Source organism: Rhipicephalus microplus, chromosome X (genome assembly GCF_043290135.1).
Source record: "Rhipicephalus microplus isolate Deutch F79 chromosome X, USDA_Rmic, whole genome shotgun sequence".
Lineage (NCBI taxonomy): Eukaryota > Metazoa > Arthropoda > Arachnida > Ixodida > Ixodidae > Rhipicephalus > Rhipicephalus microplus.
The window spans coordinates 492,962,335-492,985,786 of record NC_134710.1 but is presented as its reverse complement, the minus strand read 5'-3'; the positions used below and the strand labels follow the sequence as shown (position 1 = coordinate 492,985,786).

Below are 23,452 nucleotides of genomic sequence, written 5' to 3'. Positions count from 1 at the left end.
GTTTAGTAAAGACGCTATCGGGAAAGTTTCGTCGTCGTCTCTTTCTTGCATACAATACGTCGGGTTCAGCGTGAATGAAGTTCAGAGAATCTGGTATATATATATATATATAAGGGAAACAAGTGTATACCTAAGGGGGGCTCGTTTTTTCGTATTTTACACAATATTAATGAGATCTAACAGACAATAATGCCAAGGGAGGTATAGGGGAAGTTATTACGCCAATTGTAATGTAAATGAGAAGAAAGAAAAGTGGGTGAAGAGATAACTGGCCGTGGGCAGGATCCGAACTTGCGACCTTCGAATAACGCGTTCGATGCTCTACCACTGAGCTACCACGACAGCTATCCCCAAGCCACTTTATAGGGTATCTATGTCAATTTAAACGTGGGAGTGTCAGTCAGTGCCACTAGTAGCCATGGCGGCGAGTGTGGAACACTCTTTATGAGCCTGTTTGGTGTCACGTAGCACGTGAACTTATTACTAACTGGCAGCTGACTAAAAGTCCCCCGTATACAACCTTAAAGCACCAAGTCTGCCAGTACGAGACCCTCGTTAATGAATAAGGGAAACAAGTGTGTACTTAAGGGCTCGTTTTTTTCGTGTTGTACACAATATTAACGAGATCTTTTATCTAAGTTATGTAAGTTTATCTAAGTTATCAATCTAAGTTATTTATCTAAGGTACCTATTTTTAGCCAGAGGTTGAAAACATGCTAACACACACAATGACAACGCGACCAAATGCATGTAGCTGACCGTTGCATGGAGTTAGTCAGACTGTTTTTTGTGTTATAAAATATACTTTATTTGTTCTGTTTAGATAACTAACATTTGAAGGAACGAAGATGAAAAATTTCAATAGAAAGTTCTATATCGGTTTGCAAAACGTCTCATTAGACAGTTTTGAACTTAATATCTGTTATTATTGGTGCTTTTAGGCTTACTAAAATTACCCGCAAAATACAAAAAAAAAAAATGCCACGTGACAAAACCATTGGCGCGCCTACGCGCGCCGTGATTGTGGTGCTGCGTAACGCTCCACGTATGAACAATGCGCTTCCCATATACAGGCCCACGACAGCGATAAATAGTCACAGTGGTTATCACTTTTGTGGCCAATAGCAAAACGTGTTCACTGCAAAGCAACCACCAACGTTGCGGCCCTGTCACGAAAGCGCAACCGGGCAAATGCTATAGTGTTTCGTACGCGAAACGTTCGGGGGCACTAGAATCACCGTGTGCATTGGCGTGCGAGCGGATTCATAGCTTGGTGTTTTTTTTTTCTATTTCGCGTGCATCTGTAGTTAGCTGAAAAACACTAATATTTAACAAGTATGAAGTTCAAAACTGTCTAATCGGGCGTTTCGCAAACCAATCTACAACTTTCTCATTAAATTTTTCTATCTATATTCGTTTCTTCAAAAGGTAAAAAATTAAACAGAACTAATTAAAAAATATTTTGGAACACAAAAATAGTCCCACTAACTCCATGCAATAGTCAGCAACATATATATATATATATATATATATATATATATATGGCTTTGTGGTTTTATTAGTATGAGTACTTGATCCATTTCTATATTTCGGCCATTCTGTAAGCACGCTGACTTATTACACTTTCACATTTGTACACATCCCTGGTTTTCTTTCAGGCAGGGATTCAACTTGTACAACAGGAATAGCGGTATTGTGAGTGCAGTCACTGACTCTTCTTTATCGATTCGACGCGTCATCATCATTTGTACAATTTCCTCATCTGTAGATGCCATCATCAGTGTGTGCCACCTCGAGCTCGTCTCGAATAAAGCTCATCCTGATAAGTAATGGAGGTGCAGGGTATCTCGCCTATCACAAAACGTACGAAAAAATACGCAGTCAGTTCACCTGGCCTGGCCTCTCATCCACCATTTCTAAATATGTTTTATCGTTTGCCCTATGTGAATGACGGAAACGACCCACTACTGCTCCTTCTGGCTTTCCGACACCTCTTCCTTGTCCCGCTTTGTCATTCGAAGCCGTCGGAATAGACTTGTACGGCCCCCTTCCCGTGACCTCCAATGAAAATCGTCGGATTGTGACGACTGGTGACCAACCCAATCGCAACGTGGAAACAGCCTCGCTGCACACTGGTACAGCCACTGAAGTAGCCAAATTTTTTTCCGTAACATATTTTTACGCCATGGATCTCCACGTGTTTTGTTCAGCGACTGCGGTAAGGTCTTTCTCTCCTCTATTGCGGCTGAGGTTCTACGCGCTGCCAACACCATCCACAACACAACTTATACTTATCATACACAAACAAATGGCTTGACAGAACAATTTCATCGTACCCTCTCGGACATGATTGCCATGTACGTCAACCGTGACCACACGAACTGGGACCCCAATTCGCCATTCGGAACGTTCGCCCACAATACGGCTACGCAATGCACCACCGCCTTTTCTCTCCATTGTCTGGTTCATGAACGCTCTTCAAGTGTAACTCTGAACGTCTCCTTCCTTTCGGCTTCTGCTATTTCAGCAGGCCCTTTATTCGCTAATTTTCGTCTCGCCTCGAGCACTGCCGTCATCTGGCCTGAATTAACACCGGCCTCTCCCAGGAAGCTCGCGAATCTCGGTGTGACTCAACTGACCATGTTGTCACTTTTTCTCCAGGAGACGAAGTTCCTCTATGGACTACCATGCGTGTGCCCGGCTTATGTGAAAAATTTGTCAGTCGTTTTATAGGGCCTTATATGGTCATTGAACAAACGTCCCCCAATAATTCCGGTATCTCAACACTTAAGGCTCCCTCCGACCATCGTTGCCGTGGTACAGAAATTGTGCACGTTTCTCGACTGAAGTTCAATACCCGACGCGATTCTTAGTATATTTTGTCGCGCAGCCAGGAGGCCTCTTCCGCCGTGACGGGGAATCAGCGTGAGCACAGTCACTTACTCTTGTTGATCAATTGGACGTGTCGTCATCGTTTGTATAATTTCCTCATCTATAAATACCATCATCAGTGGGTGCAAGCTCGAGCTCTTCTCGAAGAAAGCTCTTCCTCATAGGATTTGAAATTTTCATGATAAATAGATATTGGCACATGATTTTCTAAAATACATCTTTCATCCAGAATCTTGTGGGCAAAAGTAACTACACCTCACAGTTTTTTTTTTTTTCTTTGACATATCGGAATTTACTTCAAGTTCACGCTCGGTGAGCCTTGATACCTCAGAAATGAAAATATTTCAACGGTATTGTGATTCAGCGGCCGTTCCTACTTTTACTTTTATTTCTCTTACTTCTTCGTTATATGCTGTCTTCATAATAAAGCACTAGTCGAGGCTAACTAATTATTGAGTAAAGCGGAGTGCACATGGGTAGAAACCGCTAGTAACAATAAGCACTGGTGGTTGTATACAGAGGTGAGCGACGCGGTCACTGCGCGTAAGCATTGCAGCAGACAGTGCGTGTTTTTACCTTTTTCATTAAATTTAGTGCTGCGAATAGTTTATTTTCGTTCCTTCCTTATGCCTCTTCAAATTTTGCACATTTTTACGTGTGCACCGACGTTCTCAAGATCTATCACCACAGCTATACGCCACGCTGATGCCGCTGGACACACGAGTGTTTGCATCTCTTGCTGCCCCAGGCATTACCACAGCGTTAAACGTTAATAAGCTTCTTGCCACACCACATTATTAAAGCTAATCTGACTTCAAGTGTCCTGTGTGAAAACACAGCACGAAAAACTGCAGCCTGTAGCAGACTCCACTCGCTTTTCGCGCGCTCCCGAGCACTGAAAGCCAATGCCACAAAGAAAAATAATTCAGGATTGCTCTCTACTCTGAGCGTGGCCTCTGACGTCACTCAGTTTTGACACTTGTTTCCTGCCGAATAGACGTACGCATGCATGCTCCCACCGTTCGAGATAGCAGGGTGGCTAAGCCTGAGGAAGTCTGTCGTTGAGTGTTGGTGTTTCTTTTGGTGACTACATGAAGATGAACGTGTTTTTCTGCGTCTGTGAAGTGCTGCAGGGCGACGTGAAGCGCTTCGTTTACTGAATGTTCGCGTGGAGCACACCTGCAAGCTCTCGCAATGGAACAGTGATACGGGCCTAGCTGTCATCGATATGCACAATGTGCCAAAGGTTCCAGTGTTTTCATTGCGTTATCTTTGTGATTCGAAGGTATTTGTGTGTCTATACTTTTTGATCTTGAGTTGCTTGAAAGGCACCAGTTTTAGCACGTCAAGTTCTTTCTGTAAAATGGTGTCATGTACGCTTCTGAACTGTTAGCGAAGCCTTCACCTTGAGCACTTTTAGCTGAGCGGTGCCTGCGCTCACCCCCGCGATAACGTATGTCGTCTTGAGATAGTGCTAGGAACAGGATAGATTTTGCGTGTTTGACGAGCGCATTTGCCGAAACGCCCTCTGCTTGGCTGAAAATAATGGCGAAATGAAGCAGACGCAGCCTCACGGCTCAACCAGCCATGCTTTAGGTTTTGCTGCTCGCACTGCAACACATCAAAATAAAGCAATAATAGCCGCATGGCAATGTACCGTAAGAACAGGCGTTATTCCTTCATGATTTGTAAACATTTCGATATTTGCGCATAGCAAATCGTTCTCATTGTGATACCTGCGGTCCCTTTGTTTAGATGAGCGAAGGAGGGCTACTGCGTGGTATCTTGCATCTGTTATGTATACTACATAGAATTTCTTACTGCTGATGCGAGCATTAATTTTCTTGACGATGTTATAATTGTGCACCAATATCTATAATAAGTTCATGTAATTTATTGCTCTTGAAGTATGTGCTGCTGCTCTTTAACTGAATTTATAAGCTTGTGCACACCTCAATGATTTTACTTTTTGTAGCTTCTCAATAAGGTACCAGTCGAGCAGCCAGCCTGCGATAAATCACTTTGTTTCATGTGTGTTTTTCAGGTGTGTGAGCTTCATTTAAAGCCAAAATTCTTGAAAACGAACAATTCATGTACATGCACAGCACAACAAACACACTCACTCAGCAGAAAAAAACTGCAGAAGCTTAGGTAATAATAGGAACACTTTGTGTGGATCTTCTGAACTCTGTGTGAGTAAATCGAAATAATCAGTTTTAGCATACTTATTTTGCCTGTTTATTAGGCCACCAAACTTTTCTCTTATAAATTGGTTTTATACTTGCATAATGATTTCTTACGTCCAGGTGATATACAAATAAATCATGAAAGAATTTCAAGTGCATTGCAATCGTTAAACTAGCGCCAATTCAGACACAAAGGTTTGAATGAAGCTGCTGTATACATGCCAAACTTCCCACGAACGTTATATTTGTTCATGGAAGACGATGGTGGCAATGAATTCATAACCTCTAGCGCGTGCTCGCTCAGTCAAGCCGCGTGAAGGTATGACGGCAGTGAGCAGGCCTGATATCTAGGTGGCGTTGGGAAAGCCCACGGGTCCGGCGCAGCAGCGTTGTGGCAGTTCACCGCAAAAGGCCCACATGAGAGCCGGCGCTTTGAACACTCTCCCTTTTCTAGATCACTCTAGCCAAAACAGTGAATGAGCGCAGTGTTACCAACCTGTTTTTAGATAGTAACCCACGTCAAGATGAACATCTCCCTGTCTTCCTTAGACAACACTTTTTATTACCCTACATTTTACCCGACATCGAAAAATAAAAACTCTTGACGATACTGTCGGTTGTACAGACCAACTTGTGATGATGCCGGAATCGGTAGCGACTGTACTGGTATGAAAATTATTTCCGAGGGGATGCTAAAGTATGTGAAACACTACAAATGCTAAAGAAGGGCGTTTCACCCTATGTATGTAACGAGCGTTCACTGAAATTTGAAAAAAAGATCGGTACTAATCAGCAAGTAACTCTGGCAGTGTAAGCGACATATTTAGGTGGAACGTTACGCGAAAAGTAATGCATGTGAAAAATAAACTGAATGCATCGAAGGAAAGTAAGCCATCTCAGAGTGACTGCGGCAAAAATAAATATGGAATGTGCGATGATATATTTTACAATAATTCAAAGGCAAACACTTTGTTGTTTGAAAAAAGGTTGGGTGGTTTTAGAAATCCTAGTTATAAGTCGAGGTTATGTAATGATTCGAAAAAAATATCTTTTTTACTGTACACGCAAGTGGAGGGTAAGCAAACAAGGAAGCAAGTTTGCTGAGAATGTGGAAATTGCATTCGGGTGTATCACAGGGCGCTAATCTACATGAAGCACTGGGTTTTAGGGACAACATTGCAAAGGCAAACAGATCGGTGATAGAAGAAAGTAAGAAATTACTGTAGGAGTTGTAGCGGATAAGTAGGCAAGAAGAAAAAGATATGTAGCCGAACTAAGAGTAATCTACGATGAAACGACAATGTGGTGTGAATTCAGAATATTTTAATGAAAATAAAACATTGTTTCAGCTGGCGAAAATAGCTCTGTATTGTGATATAATATTATTAACTATAGGAAGAAAACGCTCAACTGGGATGGTGGAGCATAAGTCGGGCTCCTTTTAAAATTCACTCTAAAAAAAGAAGAGAGAAGGGAGAAACGGGCTTCGTTTCTCCTTCGGCGCAGCAACTTTCTCCCTTTCAGGCGCTTTGCCCGTCGCGCCCTCTCACGGCAAGGACCAAAAGAGCAACGTTTCTCCTTCAGTGTTAAAGTTTCTTCTCAATCACGAGGGTCTAGCCCGTGCGCATGCGCACGCCGAGCTTAGCCGGCTGCGGCCAGTCACTAGCGATTACTTTTACCTAAGATTGATGCAAAAAATGCAGGAATGACGTTTTTTTTATTGGTGTAGAGTAAAAGCCTCTTTTTTATCGCCATGCACTCGCACGATGCTCCGCACACCTCTGTGTATGTCTCGTGTTATTTCATACTACCAAAATGTGTCACGAATACAAGAAGCTCTGCTTCCCTAAACAGTCTTGCCTTATCGATTACCTTAGCTTGTACACACATGATGGATTTTTCCGGTGTTGATATACTCGGTAAGCATACGCATTTTTAGTTTCACACGGCACCAATCATCATCATCATCATCATCAACATCATCATCATCATCATCAGCCTGACTACGTCCACTGCAGGACAAAGGCTTCTCCCATGTTCCGCATGTTAACCCGGTCCTGTGCTTGCTGCTGCCAGTTTATACCCGCGACCTTCTTAATCTCATCTGCCCACCTAACCTTCTGTCTCCCCCTAACCCGCTTCCCTTCTCTGGGAATCCAGTTAGTTACCCTTAATCACCAGCGGTTATCCTGTCTACGCGCTACATGCCCTGCCCATGTCCATTTCTTCTTCTTGATTTCAGCTATGATATCCTTAACCCCCGTTTGTTCCCTAATCCACTCTGCTCTCTTCTTGTCTCTTAAGGTTACACATACCATTTTTCTTTCCATTGCTCGCTGCGTCGTCCTCAATTTAAGCTGAACCCTCTTTGTAAGTCTCCAGGTTTCTGCTCCGTAGCTAAGTACCGGCAAGATACAGCTGTTATATACCTTCCTCTTGAGGGATAGTGGCAAACTACCTGTCATAATTTGAGAGTGCTTGCCGAACGTGCTCCACCCCATTCTTATTCTTCTAGTTACTTCAATCTCGTGGTTCGGCTCTGCGGTTATTACCTGCCCTAAGTAGACATAGTCTTTTACAACTTCAAGTGCACTATTACCTATCTCGAAGCGCTGCTCCTTGCCGAGGTTGTTGTACATTACTTTCGTTTTCTGCAGATTAATTTTAAGGCCCACCTTTCTGCTCTCCTTGTCTAACTCCGTAATCATGAGTTGCAATTCGTCCCCCGAGTTACTCAGCAATGCAATGTCATCGGCGAAGCGCAGGTTACTAAGGTATTCTCCATTGACTCTTATCCCTAACTGTTCCCATTCTAGGTTTTTGAAAACCTCCTGTAAGCACGCGGTAAATAGCATTGGGGAAATTGTGTCCCCCTGCCTTACACCCTTCTTGATTGGTATTCTGTTGCTTTCTTTATGAAGCACTATGGTAGCAGTTGATCCCCTGTAGATTTCTTCCAGAATGTTTATATATACTTCATCTACGCCCTGATTCCGCAGTGTTTGCATGACGGCTGATATTTCTACTGAATCAAACGCCTTCTCGTAATCTATGAAGGCTATGTATAGGGGTTGGTTATACTCTGAGCATTTCTCTATTACCTGATTGATAGTATGAATGTGGTCAATTGTTGAGTAGCCTGTTCGAAATCCTGCTTGTTCCTTTGGTTGATTGAATTCTAATGTTTTCTTTACTCTGTTAGCAATTACCTTTGTAAATAGCTTGTATACTACAGAGAGCAAGCTGATACGGCACCAATAGCACTCATGAATTCAACGAGGTGCATAACAAAGCATCACGCTTAACTTTTCAACATTCTAGAAAACATGATACCACTGTACAGCCTATGCGCGAAAGCATAATAATTATACAATAGATGGAGTTATACGTGCCCCTACCACCATATGGGTTTTTTTTGCATTTTACTCCATTCAAATACGGCCGCCATGGCCGAAAGTCGAACCTCCGGCCTCCAGCATAGTCACACGACACCAAATGAGGCTATGCTACCACGGCAAGTGAAAGCACAAAGAGAAACATGCTGGAAAGTTTGACCGAGCGATTATTTGCCAGATTGGGTTACAACCATCAGAAACGTTTTAGACATCCTCATAACTACACTTTTGTGAAAAGTAAACGAATGACTTCTGTGAGTTCAACCTAATTCTCCGTCGCATGCGTTTAGAATTGCCCATGCCAGCGCTGAGAGGTAGGACGAAATTATGCACGCGTGCAGTATGCCTTTCTCGTCAATGATTCTTCTTTGTCTTGAGAAACTCAGCAGAAAATGCACTTCTAGTAACAGCTGTGCACAGCAGCTAAGTACTAACACTCACTCACCTTTGTGAAAAAAATATTCCAAGTCCAGAGTAAAAGTACCCACCACAGCCACAGCGCTAACAACACGATTGAGGCACACACAATGACTGCTTGGTTGATATGTGGGGTTTAACGTCCCAAAACCACCATATGATTATGAGAGACGCCGTAGTGAAGGGCTCCGGAAATTTAGACCACCTGGGGTTCTTTACCGTGCACCCAAATCAGAGCACACGGGCCTACAACATTTCCGCCTCCATGCACAATGACTGCAAGTGGACATGCAAGACGAATAGTGAGACGCATCTGAAGCATAGAAGTATGTAGGCACAGCGTGCCAGGACGTTATAGTAAACTTGCGTACTGCAGCGCTATATCCTGCACTCATATAATCGAGCTGCCGGGATGCCAACAGCCACTGACATCGCTCACAAAAGAATACCGTCGGGTGCGAGGTCATCTTTTACTTCTCTCGCACGACCCGCGTCGTAACGTACGTATTCACTGCTAAGACCGTCGTTACCGCATCAAAAACCTTGTCATTTAAGGGCTAGCGGTGTACTCTATCCATGGCTAATGGTCACACTTATGATAAGCAGGTAAAAAGAATAAAATCCAACGTTAACACGAAACAACTAAACGCAGTCGACGCGACCACAGAACACCTCTCACGACGGAGACCAAGTCTGGCCTGCATGCTGTGCCCTCTCTGAGTAACAAGTGGAAGAATAAAAAAAGTCGTGATCTCCGAAATGGCAATTGCGCGGCAATTGTTTGTCTTCTCGGAGGTTTCAAGAAAAAAAATAAATGTGGCAGTGGTCGAGAGATGGCGCAGCACTCGAACAGCCGTTGGCATTCTATGCATGGCTTGGGGTAATCGTTTTCGCAAAAACCTGATAAGCTCTTGTAATTATTCTGTTCATGATTGTGCAGCCATGGATGAAATTCCGATCGTCTTAGAATCAGACGCAACATATTTACATGTGCACAGGGTTTGGTATTGCCACAAAACGTAAATAAAGTTGACCGAAGCCCACGTGTAACTTGTGCCACTATGGTCAGTCAAAATTCATTGCAATATAATCTTGTGCGCTTTCGTAGTAGGGTGTCAGAAAACACATCTGAGTGTGTGCCACTGTGGATAATTGTTGATTGTACTCTTGTTCATTGAGTTCACTCTATATGCGTTCTATGTGTCATTGTGTGCATGCGCAGCTATATGCATTGCATCAGCATATATTAGGCGTCCGGTGTCAGTGAGTAATCTATGAATTGGGTGAGTCACCAACTATCCGCTAGGGAGGCGTACTGGTGGGTATGACAACATACGTCGCCACAGGCAACGTTTTTTAGTATCGTTCAGTCCCTTCAGATGGTGCCAGCTACCACCTACTTCACGGCTGTGACGCTCTGTAACCTCCAGCTACTTATATAACGTTCAACATCTATCTATGAAAACTGCACTACTGAGTCAGAATGATCTCGCTGTGATCGAGTCTATCTATGGTTTGGAGACACATCTCCAACTATGGTTTGGAGTGGGCACGTCGGCTGGCCTGTGAGCAACATGCCAAATCCGTTTCTCTTTTTTGTACAGTTCCTGCTGCTCGGCATATCATCGGAGGCCGGCGCACAGCAAGATGCACTACGTTTAGTCATCGCGGCAGCGAAGACTGAAGACGCATGCGCACATGGAACGACTTTCGCCGACAACCGCTGGTGGACACCGCCCCCTGGGCGATCGACATCAACGGAGCAGCATATAAGAAGACCGTCCCCATCCTACCACTTCAGTGGGCACGTCGGCTGGCCTGTGAGCAACATGCCAAATCCGTTTCTCTTTTTTGTACAGGTCAGTAACAAGTATTATTCTGTCAAAACCAGTAATCGTTGTTTGATTCAGCTGACGTGCCCACAAAGTGTCTTTTTGGCTTGTTTGGTCATTCGGAATTTTGTAGTGTCTTTACTGATGCTATGTGGGGACATCGAGTCCAACCCAGGCCCTACGGTTGAGGAACTTCTTGATGAGCTCCTCACTGGCCAGAGGAACATTCAAACTAGGCTTGAGGCGATAGAAACAAAATTAAAGCAGGTAGAAGCTGTGGCCTCGGACATTAAAGAAGTAAATGTGAAATTATCAAGCCTGGAAAAAACTGTCCAATATTTGGAACACAAAGTGATTAACTTAGAAGACCGCAGTAGGCGCAATAATATTATTGTGTTCGGTATACCTGAGGATGAAAAGGAAACCGCGGATGCCCTTGCTAATGCTGTTGTTAAAGGTGTGGTTAAGGATGTGCTTGGCGTACAGCTGAGATCAATAGAACGAATGCACAGACTTGGGCGCAAGCAAACAAACAAAAACCGACCGGTCATATTAAAATTGTTTGATTACCGCGAAAAAGAGGAAGTGCTGGCTAATTGCTTTAAGCTTAAAGGTACTGATATATCAGTTTCCGAAGATTTTTCCCTAGTCACAAGAGAAAAACGAAAAAAACTGTGGGAAAGCACTTCTGAAATTAGAAAGGCAGGCGGAAAGGTTACAATGAAATACGACAAAATTAAAATTGATGGCGAGCTGTTCGAATGGAATAACACTGAAAACAAAAGAATTCCCGTAAAGAAGGGCCGGGGTAGCCAAGAAATCAAAAGAATTCCCCTAAAGAAGGGCGGGGGTAGCCAAGTACGCAAAAAATGAAATAAAATTGAAGATGGCAAACCCCTCATATGCCTGAACCTAAATGCTCGTAGCGTCATGAATAAACTTGAACACTTGGAGAGTATTGTAATGACCCATCGCCCTCACATCCTGATAATCACCGAAACGTGGTTAAATTATGATATAAGCGATGAAGAAGTTACACCACCTGGCTACAAGATTTATCGAAAAGATAGAGACACGCGTGGTGGTGGCGTTGCTATTATGGTAAAACAGTCATTGCAAGTGATAAGGCAAACTGATATACCGGGCGTTGAATGTGTTATTATCAAACTCTATTTACACGACCTAAATTTGTCTGTAGGCGCATTCTATCGCCCCCCAAATAGTGATCACACATTCTTCGAAAAGCTGAATGAATTCCTGTGTTCTAGCAGATGTGACACAAGCAATGTGTTGATAGCTGGAGACTTTAATGTTCCGTCCATCGACTGGTCCGGTGATTTTCCGCAGCCACTCGTCTGTGCGGCGGAACCCATTGTGGACCTTATGCTCTTTCATAATTTAACGCAATTAGTCAAACCACCCACGCGCATTCAGAAAGACAAGAGCTCACTCTTGGATCTCTTTATTGTTAGCCAGAGTATTGCAAGTCGAAACGTTGATGTACAAGTAATGGAAGGAATTTCAGATCATAAAATGGTTTTCTTGTCGATCCCTGGAAATCGTATCATCAAAACAGAGAAATACCGACGGTCGGTTCCAGTTTTTTCACGTGCTCAAGATGTGGACATTATTGACGCTCTAGACATGTCGTTTCCAACATTCTGTTCCCTTTACGAGTCAAATGATTGCTCTGTCGAAGACTTGTGGCACTTTTTTAAATCACTTGTTTTGTCGTGCATTGAACAATTTGTGCCCTTCAGAGAAATTTTCAGCCATAGGGTTAATCCATGGATTACAAGAGAAATAGTGCGTATGGGACGAAAGACAAAAAAATTAAGAAAACAGCATCGCAAGTCTCCATCACTAGCTAACAGTGAAAAACTTGTGTCAATGCGCAAACGCCTTCAAGAAAGCATTAAAAAGGCTAAAGAATTTTACCACAAAGTAACTATGAAAAATTTTCTTCTCTCGTCTCCTGAAAAATTTTGGCGCTATTTTTCCCCAAATAAGAAGTCAATTTCTAACATTGTAGTTAACGGGGAAACCGTCACTGACCGACTCACCATTGCAACGTCTTTTAACGACTTCTTCTGTTCAGTATTCACGAAAGATGACACAATTACACCTTCAGTCAACCAGTTCGAGAACATTCCCCCAATAAGCAACATTTCGATATCCCAGGAAGGTGTCCTTTCTCTTTTGCTTCAAATTGATCGTAAAAAAACACCCGGAATAGACTGTATTGATAACCACTTCTTGGTGAGGTACGCTGAATGGAGCTCACATTATCTGCATCTTATATTTAACAAATCCTTATCCCAATCTAAGATCCCAGAAGACTGGAAATACGGTAAAATTACGCCTATACCTAAATCAAACACTCCACATTTGGTTACTTCATATAGACCTATCACCCTCTTGTGTACAAGTGCAAAAATATTGGAACATATTATGTTCAAGCACTTATCAACATTTCTAGAAGAAAACAAACTTATTGACCCCAGGCAACACGGCTTCCGAAAAGGTCTATCTACCGTAACACAACTATTAGAAACAGTACATGAACTCGCCAAAACCCTTGACAGGCAAGGTCAAACAGATATTATTTTTCTAGATTTTGAAAAAGCGTACGATCGCGTGTCGCACCAAAAGCTGCTCTTAAAACTTCAACCCATACTGAAGAACGATACACTTCTGTCATGGATAAAAAATTACTTAAATTTAAGACGACTATGTGTAACAATTGATGGTACGTGCTCTCCAGCAGAGACAGTTATATCCGGTATACCTCAAGGTTCGGTGCTTGGGCCACTTTTCTTTCTTGTGTTCATTAATGACATAGTACAGGATATACCAGTAAAAATTAGACTATTCGCAGATGACTGCATCCTCTATCATGAAGTTCAAAGCCGCTGCGACCAAGTTCTTTTGAATTCTTCTTTAGCGAAAATACAAACTTGGTGTTCAACGTGGCAAATGAGTGTTAACAAGGCTAAAACGGTAGCCATGTCAATAACGCGTAAACAGCATCCCCTAAGCTTTCCATATTCCATAGATAATCACACTCTTTCCGTTGTAGAAATGTACAAATATTTAGGCGTAATTATTACCTCGGACCTTAGATGGAATGAACATATTTCGTATATTACAAATAAAGCCATGCGTAAACTTGGATACCTTCGAAGGTCATTGCGAAAATCAACCAAGGAAATAAAGTTACTGGCTTACAAAACTTTCATTAGGCCCTCCCTCGAATATGCATCAGTTATATGGGATCCGTACACAAAAAACAACATTGATAAACTAGAACTCGTTCAAAGGAAGGGCATCAGGTTTGTTCATAATTGCTATCGCTGGCAAGTATCTGTAACTTCAATCTTGGAAGAATCAGAGCTGGATACATTGCAAAAGAGACGTCAGCTTGAACGGCTCAAGTTTTTGTACTCCCTTTATCATGATAAGCTGGCAATAGACAAGAGTAATTTTATCGACCTGGTTGGTAAGCGCTCGACGCGATCACACCACACGAAAAAGATAAAGGATTTTAGCTGTAAAACAGACACATTCAAAAACTCCTTTTTTCCGAGAACAACGCGTGAATGGAATCGACTTCCATCCAATGTAATTGATTGTACTACACTAAATTCTTTTGCTAAAGCATTGTCAGATTATCTGTAATTTTTTCGGTATCTTGGTCGTCACTCCGCTTTCCTAGTATCGCGACTTCTGCAAACTGATATGTGATTGTGAAACAATAATGTTGTTCTGATGTTTTTTTTTTCTTTTTTTGTTGTTGATGTTGCGTGTGTCACATTGTAGCTCTGTTTTGTTTAGCGGTGCACCTCGGTCCAGATTTCTCCTGCTCTTTCCAGTCATGTCTTGTATATTATTAATAGTTTTTCTCAGTGTAGGTCTGGCTTGGTACCAAACAAGTTGTTAAAAGTACCTGCTGTCACTTTGTTGATTGCGTAATTGTATATTTTTTGTTTTTATTTTGTTCCCGCTCATTGTTGCGGTTGTTTTGTGGACGTATTTGCGTATGTTCTCGCATTCTTTTATTTGTTCTGCCCGCTCCTGCCAAAGGCCTTTTTTAAAGGCCGGCAGTAAATCTGAAAATAAATAAATAAATAAATCTCCTAACCTGTGGCCCCATAAACGCGTGGATAACGTCGATACACTATGTGAATCAGCGAGGAATAAATACATCAAGCCCAGCATACACTCTTCGGGTGAGGACTCTGCAGTATCCTTGTCTTTCAAAGTGAGGGTAACCTCGCTGGCAGAACGAAACCTACTAGCTCTATTGTTCTCTTTCACGATGTTTTCATCACCACAGGTCGTCTGCTTGTTTTTTTTAATCATTTTGTTCGATATCAAGCTCAGCGGGTATATTTTTTATTACTGTGAGTGCAGTGTACTCTTTATCAGTGGAGAATTGATGCATTTGCTAAGCCTACTCGCTTGGCTAGCCTGGGGCCAGCCATTTTGATTTTGGTAGGATGGAACGTGTTTCCTCATGGCAAAAGAAGCAACTTTTTTCTATTTAAAGACCAACATTGGGGACATCCCCGTTTCTGCCAGTGAAAACGTCACTTCATTTTTTAAGAGTGTTGATGCTATTTAATTCATCCGTGCAATGTGAATAAAAAAAACTGGCATGTTTTTTTCTGCATTTACCTAAGGTAACTCGAAGCCTATTCTTCTTTTTCTTCTGAATTGGAAAATTCCTGCGCCTAGCATATTTTTTCATAGCCTCTTACATCAGAGACATCGCAGGCTTTCAGCACCACAAGTTTCCTGAAATTAACTGGAGAGAAACTTTAGCGCCGCGATCGTTCAGCGACTATGAAAATGATATGTCATGCAGAGATTTGCCTAGTTTTCGTGCTTGTGGACTTCGTACACTCTCAGCCCAAAGAGAGCAACGGGGGTAAAGGGGTTGCTCCTTTCAGGGAGCAATTGCATTACCACTCCCACTGCTCCCCTAAAAGGAATAACTGCAGGGGGGCGAACCGTTGCCCTCCTTTCAGTTCCTGCTTCGGGGGATGAACAGTTACTCCCTCCAGTTGCTCCCCAAAAACCAATGATTACTCCCACCCATTGCTTCCCCGAGAATGAACGGTTAGTCTTACTCATTACTCTCGCGTTTTTGTAGTTACCCTCCAAGGAGCAACTGCTCGGGATTTTAGTTTATTCTAGTGGGAATGAATATTTTTTCTTTTCAGACGTCAAACAAACGGCCAGAGCTCCTTGACAGAGCACTGCTTACCTGCTTGTAAAAAAAAAAGTGCAGCAAGTTTAAAGGCAAACAAAGGCTTCATTCTTTTCCGGCTTTTTTTTTTCACGTGACGTTTCAGCACACGCAGTAGAGTTCAGCACAACACTGCCAACACTGAGTGGCATAATAGATCAAAGATTTTCCACGTATTTGGTGGAAAAACGTTGTGAAATTGCCAGCACAAAGCAGTCTGTGTCACCATGACAAAAGCAAGGTCAAAAGGTTCTCCCCTTGTGAAGGACTCGAATTGCGCAGTACTGCTGTTTCCGTCAAGCTAATGATTGATACGTGAGGTTTAATATCCCAAATCTACCATATGATTCTGAGAAATGCCACAGTGGAGGGCTCCGGAAGTTTCGACCACCTGGGGTTCTTTAACGTGCAACAATATCTGAGCACATGGGCCTACAATATTTCAACCTCATTCGGAAATGCAGCCGCTGTAGCCGGGATTCGATCCCGTGACCTGCGGATCAGCAGCCGAGTACCTTAGCCACTAGACCACCGCGGCGGGGCTGTCCATCAAGCTAGCATGGTGGAATGCCACCGCAGGCATATGTGAGGTATCTTATTGCTGCAATAAGAAATAAAAGTGTGAGGTTTTACATGCCTAAATTGATACATAATAACGAATCACACAAACACACACACACACACACACACACACACCAAAGCACCACTTACATTCTACGATGTCTATATATATACCGTAAAATAAAATGCGAAATGAAATGATAGGTTTAGTCAAACGTTACTTGGCAAGCCATATCAATGCCGATTGAATGGATGCTCTTCACATGATGTGTTCACACCCAGCCGTTAACGCTACATAAAGACAATGAGGGACAAGTCCAGTATAAAGGCATGAACAAACCCGCCCAATCTTTTTCTTGTAAAGTAGGCATAACCGCGGAAATGATCGCTTACCAGGAAAAGTACACTGCCAGAGACAGAAACAGCAAAAGGGCATTGGGCGGTAACAAAAGTGGTAATTTATTCCAATACAGTAGCAAAATCTAGGACGAGAAAGCAAGAACAGTTCATATTTGTCATCGCGCAATAGCAGTCCACAATATATTGGGAGAAAAAAAACAATCAGCCAGCCGCTCGAGAACTCAACACATTGCACATGCCGTGAACAAACACGAAATTGGGAATAGAAAACGCCACCAGCAATGTTAGACTGTAATGGACATTTCCAGAAATTCACGCGTGCCCTCCTACAGTAGCTGTAAAGCAATGTGGAAAACTGGAGCGCCGGCAGAGTGTCGTCTGCTCGCGGAAGCGTTTGCTCACCCCTTTTCCCACAGCGCGCGGGCGTACGAACGCACCATTGTGGGAATGTCGAGCGTCATAACCCTGCTTTATTCTGCACTCATAGAAAGGACATCACCCAGAGCAACATGCAGTCAGGAAACACTAGTATTCTTCACTTAATAATTTCTTGGGAAATTGCTTAAGTTCCCGTGAAAAGACCCATGGAGTGGGAAATTTTTCTGGGCTTTCGCGGCGAGTCCCCTTTGCTTCGTTGATCGTATTTCCGCGTAGCGGATGCTTTTGTCATTCGTTTAATTGTCAGTATGAGAGTACAGCTTCATTATTAGTACTTTATGTCGGGTTGTGTCCCTCGTGATATTTTTTCGCGACATACGCAGTGCAAGACTATGCACTTTGCCAATGATAATGTCAACACTTCACCCTTATAAATGAGCTCGAGCTGCACTATGCTGTGTATATTTGAATACTAATTGCCTGTGTCAAATTCTGCGTGTGAAAAAGTTTGCACTTGGGATGCTGGGAGTACTAAAAACCAGCTACCAGCATGTCCATAGAGCGGATACTTCGCATGCAGCATTTGTTTTCAAACAGCGTAAAGCCTGCGGTCTCTGCGTAGTTCCTGTTACCACGACAGTTTGTTGGAAATTTACTTAAGAGTTTTGGACCTGACTGCGCCAAAGGTCATGACTAGTTAACAATTGGAAGAAATATACAACAGAGTGAGCGTCAGTGTGAATAATACACACAATGTTTATTTCACTCTTTCAGCTCCCATGATCTTTTGTTTCATTACAGTTACTGATACCTTTGTGAAAAAGACCAAGAGCAAAACATTTGAAGAACTCGCCTCAGGCATATTCAGAAAAAAAACTGCACACCATGAACATTCTTACGGTGCTAATAAGCACTGACTATCTGGGTACAAATGGATTAAGCCAGAAAACGTTGCTGCGGAAGGCTGTTAATAGTCATAATGTTTTTAAAAGCAATGTCGAAAGCACCATTCAAGGTGGAAAAGGTATAGACGACCACAGCAGCGCTTACATAGGCCAACAATGGGAAAAAAACTGGACTGCGAGTGTAGCTTTTTTATCGATAATCATGAAACTATACAACTAGTGCTCTTTGCCTTGCCAGAGGAAAACAAAAAGAAGAGAAAGAGATGTGCGAATTAAAAATAGGTGAGGCCCCTAGGTTTATGGTCAATAAAAAGCAGATGCAATTGCACTTCATCATGCTGGTTGGTCATTCATACAGCCTATACGCAAAAAAGTCGAGCAATTACTTCTTACTTCAGCTGCCGAGCCCGCAGCGCCTGTTTGCTACTTGTTGTGAGCTGTCATGCGTTCCTTGCTGCTAGTCGCGGGTGATATTGAGTCGAACCCAGGACCCGATAATGCGGCGATTCTCGCCGAGTTGCGTAAGCTAACTGCCGATCAAGCAACTGTCATTACAGAAATTAAAGACATTAGGGCAGAACTTGTTGCCACGAATAACACTATCGCCGAGCTCGCTAAGCGTGTGGCTTCTGTGGAAGCGAGTTGTGAACACATCGACCACTTGCGGCAGCAGCTTGGAACCGTACAGACTGACAACACCGAAAATGTGTATCGTGTTTCTCTTTTAGAAAGCCGTTTTGATGATGCCGAAAATCGGTCCCGCCGCAACAACCTGATCTTTTATAGTATCCCCGATTCTTCATCTGAATCGTGTGCACACCCTGACTTTCATCTATGCTCCAAACAACTGAATTTTACCGTCCACACAAAAGAAATAGAAAGAGCGCATCACTTGGGTCGCCATACCCCTGGCCGTAATCGTCCCATAATTGTCAGATTTTCTGCCTTTAAGACGAAAGAGGCGATCCTTACTAACGCTCGCAAGTTGAAAGGTACCACATACGGCATTGGGGAGGACTTTTCCCAACGGATTCAAGACGCACGTAAACACCTTGTCGCCTTTGCAAAAAACAAGTCCGTGCCTTACTCACTTCGATATAAAACGCTATACATCGGCCCACGACGCTTCTTCTTTGATGAAGCTTCACAAAGCGTGCATCTATACCATACAATAACTAATGCTTCTACCATACAATAACTAATGCTTCCGATCAACTAACCCTACAACACGATCTGAACAACATTCAAGAATGGTGTGACAATTCGCTTCTCAAACTTAACCCCAACAAGTGTAAGGTTGTCTCATTCACTCGCTGCGAAAATCCTTTCCTATTCCCATACCAAATCACTAACGCCCCTCTAGAAATAGTACAGTGTTTCAAATATCTAGGTGTCACACTGTCCGCCGATCTAACTTGGAATGCGCATGTCACAAACATTATTTCATCTGCAAACAAAATATTGGGATTCGTGAAACGTCATCTGCGTTGCGCACCTCCACACGTAAAACGTCTCGCATACCCATTCCTCATCAGGCCAAAACTGGAATACGCCTCTGCTATATGGAATCCACCTCAAATTTACCTAATCAATGACCATGAATCAATTCAAAATCGCTCACTCCGATTCATACATTCGTCATATTCTTATGATATCAGTGTTTCATCCTTAAAAGCCCAATCTGGATCGCAGCCACTTGCCCTTCGACGCCGCATAGCCACTCTTTCCCTGTTTCATAAGCTGTTTCATTCGCCCCTCAACCATCCTCCATACGTCATCCCTCCGACGTACATTTCGCACCGCACCAGCCACCCCCTCCAAGTCTCCCGTTACCGCACTAGGACTGCTACCTTCTCCGCATCCTTCTTTCCGCGCGCTGTGAAGGACTGGAACGACCTCCCAAACCACGTCGTCACAATCACCTGCCCATCAACTTTCGCTAAAAATGTAACAACTCATCTCTGTCAGTGAAACTTTATGGCAATGTATATACCCACACCTATGTAGCAGTATTTTATACTTTGAATGTAGCAAAAGTTTTATATCCTGTATACCAACCCCTTATGTGGCAAATGTTTTTTATATCCTGTACATCCACCCCTTATGTAATACCCCCTTGTGGGGTCTTTAAGGAAATAAAATATGATGATATGATGAACAACTATAGCTATCTCGTCCCACCCGTCAACCGCGCAGCCACCTTACTCGCATGCCCCGTGCCACCGTTTCACTCTCGGTTATCTTCACTAACATTTACAGCTTCCTTCCAAAACGTGAAGTAGTGTCAAATCTGGTGTCATCGTCCGATAATAATGTAGTTGTACTAACCGAAACATGGCTTTCTAGTGAAATCGGTGATGCTGAAATTTCGAACAACTTTCCCAACTTTGATATTTTTCGAAAAGATAGGCACGGTGGCAGAGGGGGTGGGGTTTTAATCGCCGTTCATACTAAACTATCCTGTTGCCCTGTGAGTATATCAAGTGACCTCAAAATTCTGTGGCTGATCTGCCGTGCCGAATCTTCATCTATTATTCTTGGCGTGTGCTACAGGCCCCCTACTCATCATTCCGATTTTCCCAGCAAACTTAATAATATTTTGAGTGATTTTGCCAAGCTGCCCCCTAATGCATGTCTCTTGCTTTTCGGTGACTTTAATTACCCCAGTATTGATTGGCCTTCTATGCAATTAGCTGCAGGTAACTCGGAGGCTGCTGAATTTCTGGACTTCTGCCTTAACCATAATCTGACCCAACTGATAAAGGAACCAACTCGTGTCACGGTAGATTGTGCCAACACGCTTGACCTTATTCTGACATCCCAACCCGAATTCATGTCATCAATTAGTTACATTAAAGAAATAAGCGACCATAAAGTAATTCATGCCACATTTTCCCACAAACCACTTGTTCACCATTCCCCAGCAAAAAAAAAGAAAAAAAATTCGCCTCTACAATAAAGGCAACTACTCGGCCATAAACGACGAACTGCATGAATTTTATCGGTCCTACGAGTCGACATTTGACAATCGCCCTGTGCAACAGAACTGGTCAGATTTTCAGGGCAAGATTAATGTTTTAGCGGACAAATATATTCCAGTCACCACTATTCCTTCTAATCGTCATAAGCCGTGGTATACCAAAAACCTTAAAACACTTGAGAACAAAAAAAAAGCGGCTCTTTCGTAACGCGAAGTTTAAACCTAATGCCGACTCGTGGGACAGATACTATAAGCTGAACGCGCATATCTCGCAGAAGTTTGTCAACGTAAACATTCCTGTTTTCACTCGAACCTTCCCCGCATGATAACCGATAACTCACGTAAATTCTGGCAGATCATTAACCCTCAGCCCAAACGCTCTATCCGTATCTATACGGATCAGGGTGATAGGCTTTCAGATTCTGATTGCGCTAATACATTCAACGCTGCTTTTTCATTCGTTTTCACAGCCGAACCAGGCGCCCCCCTACCTGAGTGCCCTACCCCTATCATGTCAATAATGCCGGCAATAAATTTCTCGGCCGAAGGTATCGCATCACTGAGTGAAAAGCTAAAGGTTTCTTCGTCCACAGGTGTCGATGACGTCACTTCTGAACTTCTAAAAAACACTAAAAATATTTCTGCCGCCGTCTTAACCTTGTTGTTCTCGCAGTCTCTATCATCAGGCACTCTACCGAACGAATGGAAAGTGGGGAAGGTCGTTCCCGTCTACAAGTCAGGTAACAGAGTTTAGCCATTAAACTACCGGCCCATCTCCATAACCAGCATACCATGTAAAATCATGGAACATATCGTCTACACTAACATAATGAACTTCCTCGATTCCAACAATTTTTTCCATTCATCACAGCATGGTTTTCGCAAAGGTCTGTCCTGTGAAACACAGCTCGCTCTTTTTATTCATGATCTGCATTCCAACATGAACTCTAATATACAGGTAGACGCAATATTCCTTGACTACGCTAAAGCCTTCGACAAGGTACCACATCAACGCTTGCTGTTAAAACTTTCCCACTTAGGTTTGCCTTCAGATGTCATACGATGGGTTAAAGAATTTCTTACTAATTGGTCTCAGTGTGTGTGTATCAATAACATAGCCTCTAACCCTGTCCCTGTATCCTCCGGCGTGCCCCAGGGTTCCGTGCTGGGTCCCCTATTGTTCCTGATATATATCAATGATCTGCCATTGGAAGTTCTTGCTCTATTCGTATGTTCGCAGACGACTGCGTTATTTATCAGTCAATAAGAAATACCTCCGACCAGGCTGTGCTGCAGAGCAGTTTATCTGAAATCCTGAATTGGTGCGATCGCTGGCTTATGGTCCTGAATCCCAGTAAATGTAAATTAAGGTCCGTGACCCGCTCGCGAAGCCCTCTCCTCTATCCGTACAAAATTGCTAGCACTCCTATTGAATCTGTTAGTACCTTCAAATATCTTGGTGTAACTATCTCCAAAGATCTCAATTGGTTTCCGCATGTGTCCAACGTCATCTCATCCAGAAACAAAACCCTAGGCTTTCTCAGACGTCATTTACGCAGCTTTCCTCCTCACGTTAAACTTATCGCATACAAATATTTAATTCAACCAAAACGTGAGTACGCGTCCGCAATCTGGAATCCTCATCAATCTTATCTCATAGACGCATTAGAAATGGCGCAGAACCACGCCATCAGGTTCATTCACTCATCATATTCGTATAAGGTTAGTGTATCCTAATTAAAGGCGGCAACTGCTCTGCGCACCCTTTCTTGTCGCCGTCGCACTGCCAACCTATCCCTGTTTGACAAAATGTATTGCAGTTCACTCAATCAGCCGCCTTACATCTCACCGCCTGCTCGCATATCCCTTCGTACAGGCCATTGCTTAAGTGTTGCTCGTCCTCTAACCCGTACTCTCACCTACTCGTCTTCTTTTTTCCCACGCGCCATTGTAGACTGGAACGGCCTTCCCTACGCCGTCGCTGCCACCACCAACCCAGATGCTTTCATTGATGCTGTAAAAAGGCACCTCTCATCCTTAATGGTCATGTATCATCTATCCTTACTGTACACCCACCCCTTATGTAATGCCCCCCCCTCGGGGTCTTTAAGGAAATAAAGTGAAAGTAAAAGTGAACCATGCACAGCAGAATAAACACTACCTAAGAGGGCAAAAAAAAAAACTTGCATGATTTGTTATGCATTCAGCAAAGGCGAATTGAAGGCGACCGACAGCCATGTGTTTCTTTTTGTTCAGTCAATTTATTGCCCCCCCCCCCTGCGAACGTTTTCTGCA

At 43.1% G+C, this 23,452-nt stretch overlaps 2 protein-coding genes across 6 annotated transcripts in view; one reads left to right on the top strand and one right to left on the bottom strand.

Annotated features, from left to right (window-relative positions):
* The window catches only part of LOC119161647 (low choriolytic enzyme), a 1,178,895-nt gene that overhangs the window by 202,147 nt on the left and 953,296 nt on the right, over positions 1–23,452 (bottom strand). The window lies entirely within an intron of this gene.
* The window catches only part of LOC142776727 (uncharacterized), a 239,037-nt gene continuing 219,485 nt past the window's right edge, over positions 3,901–23,452 (top strand). The window contains exons 1-2 of the mRNA XM_075880931.1: positions 3,901–4,177; positions 10,495–10,749. Of these exons, the coding sequence (XP_075737046.1) occupies positions 4,121–4,177; positions 10,495–10,749 (312 nt within the window). The 5' untranslated portion in view covers positions 3,901–4,120. The remainder of the gene's footprint in view (positions 4,178–10,494; positions 10,750–23,452) is intronic.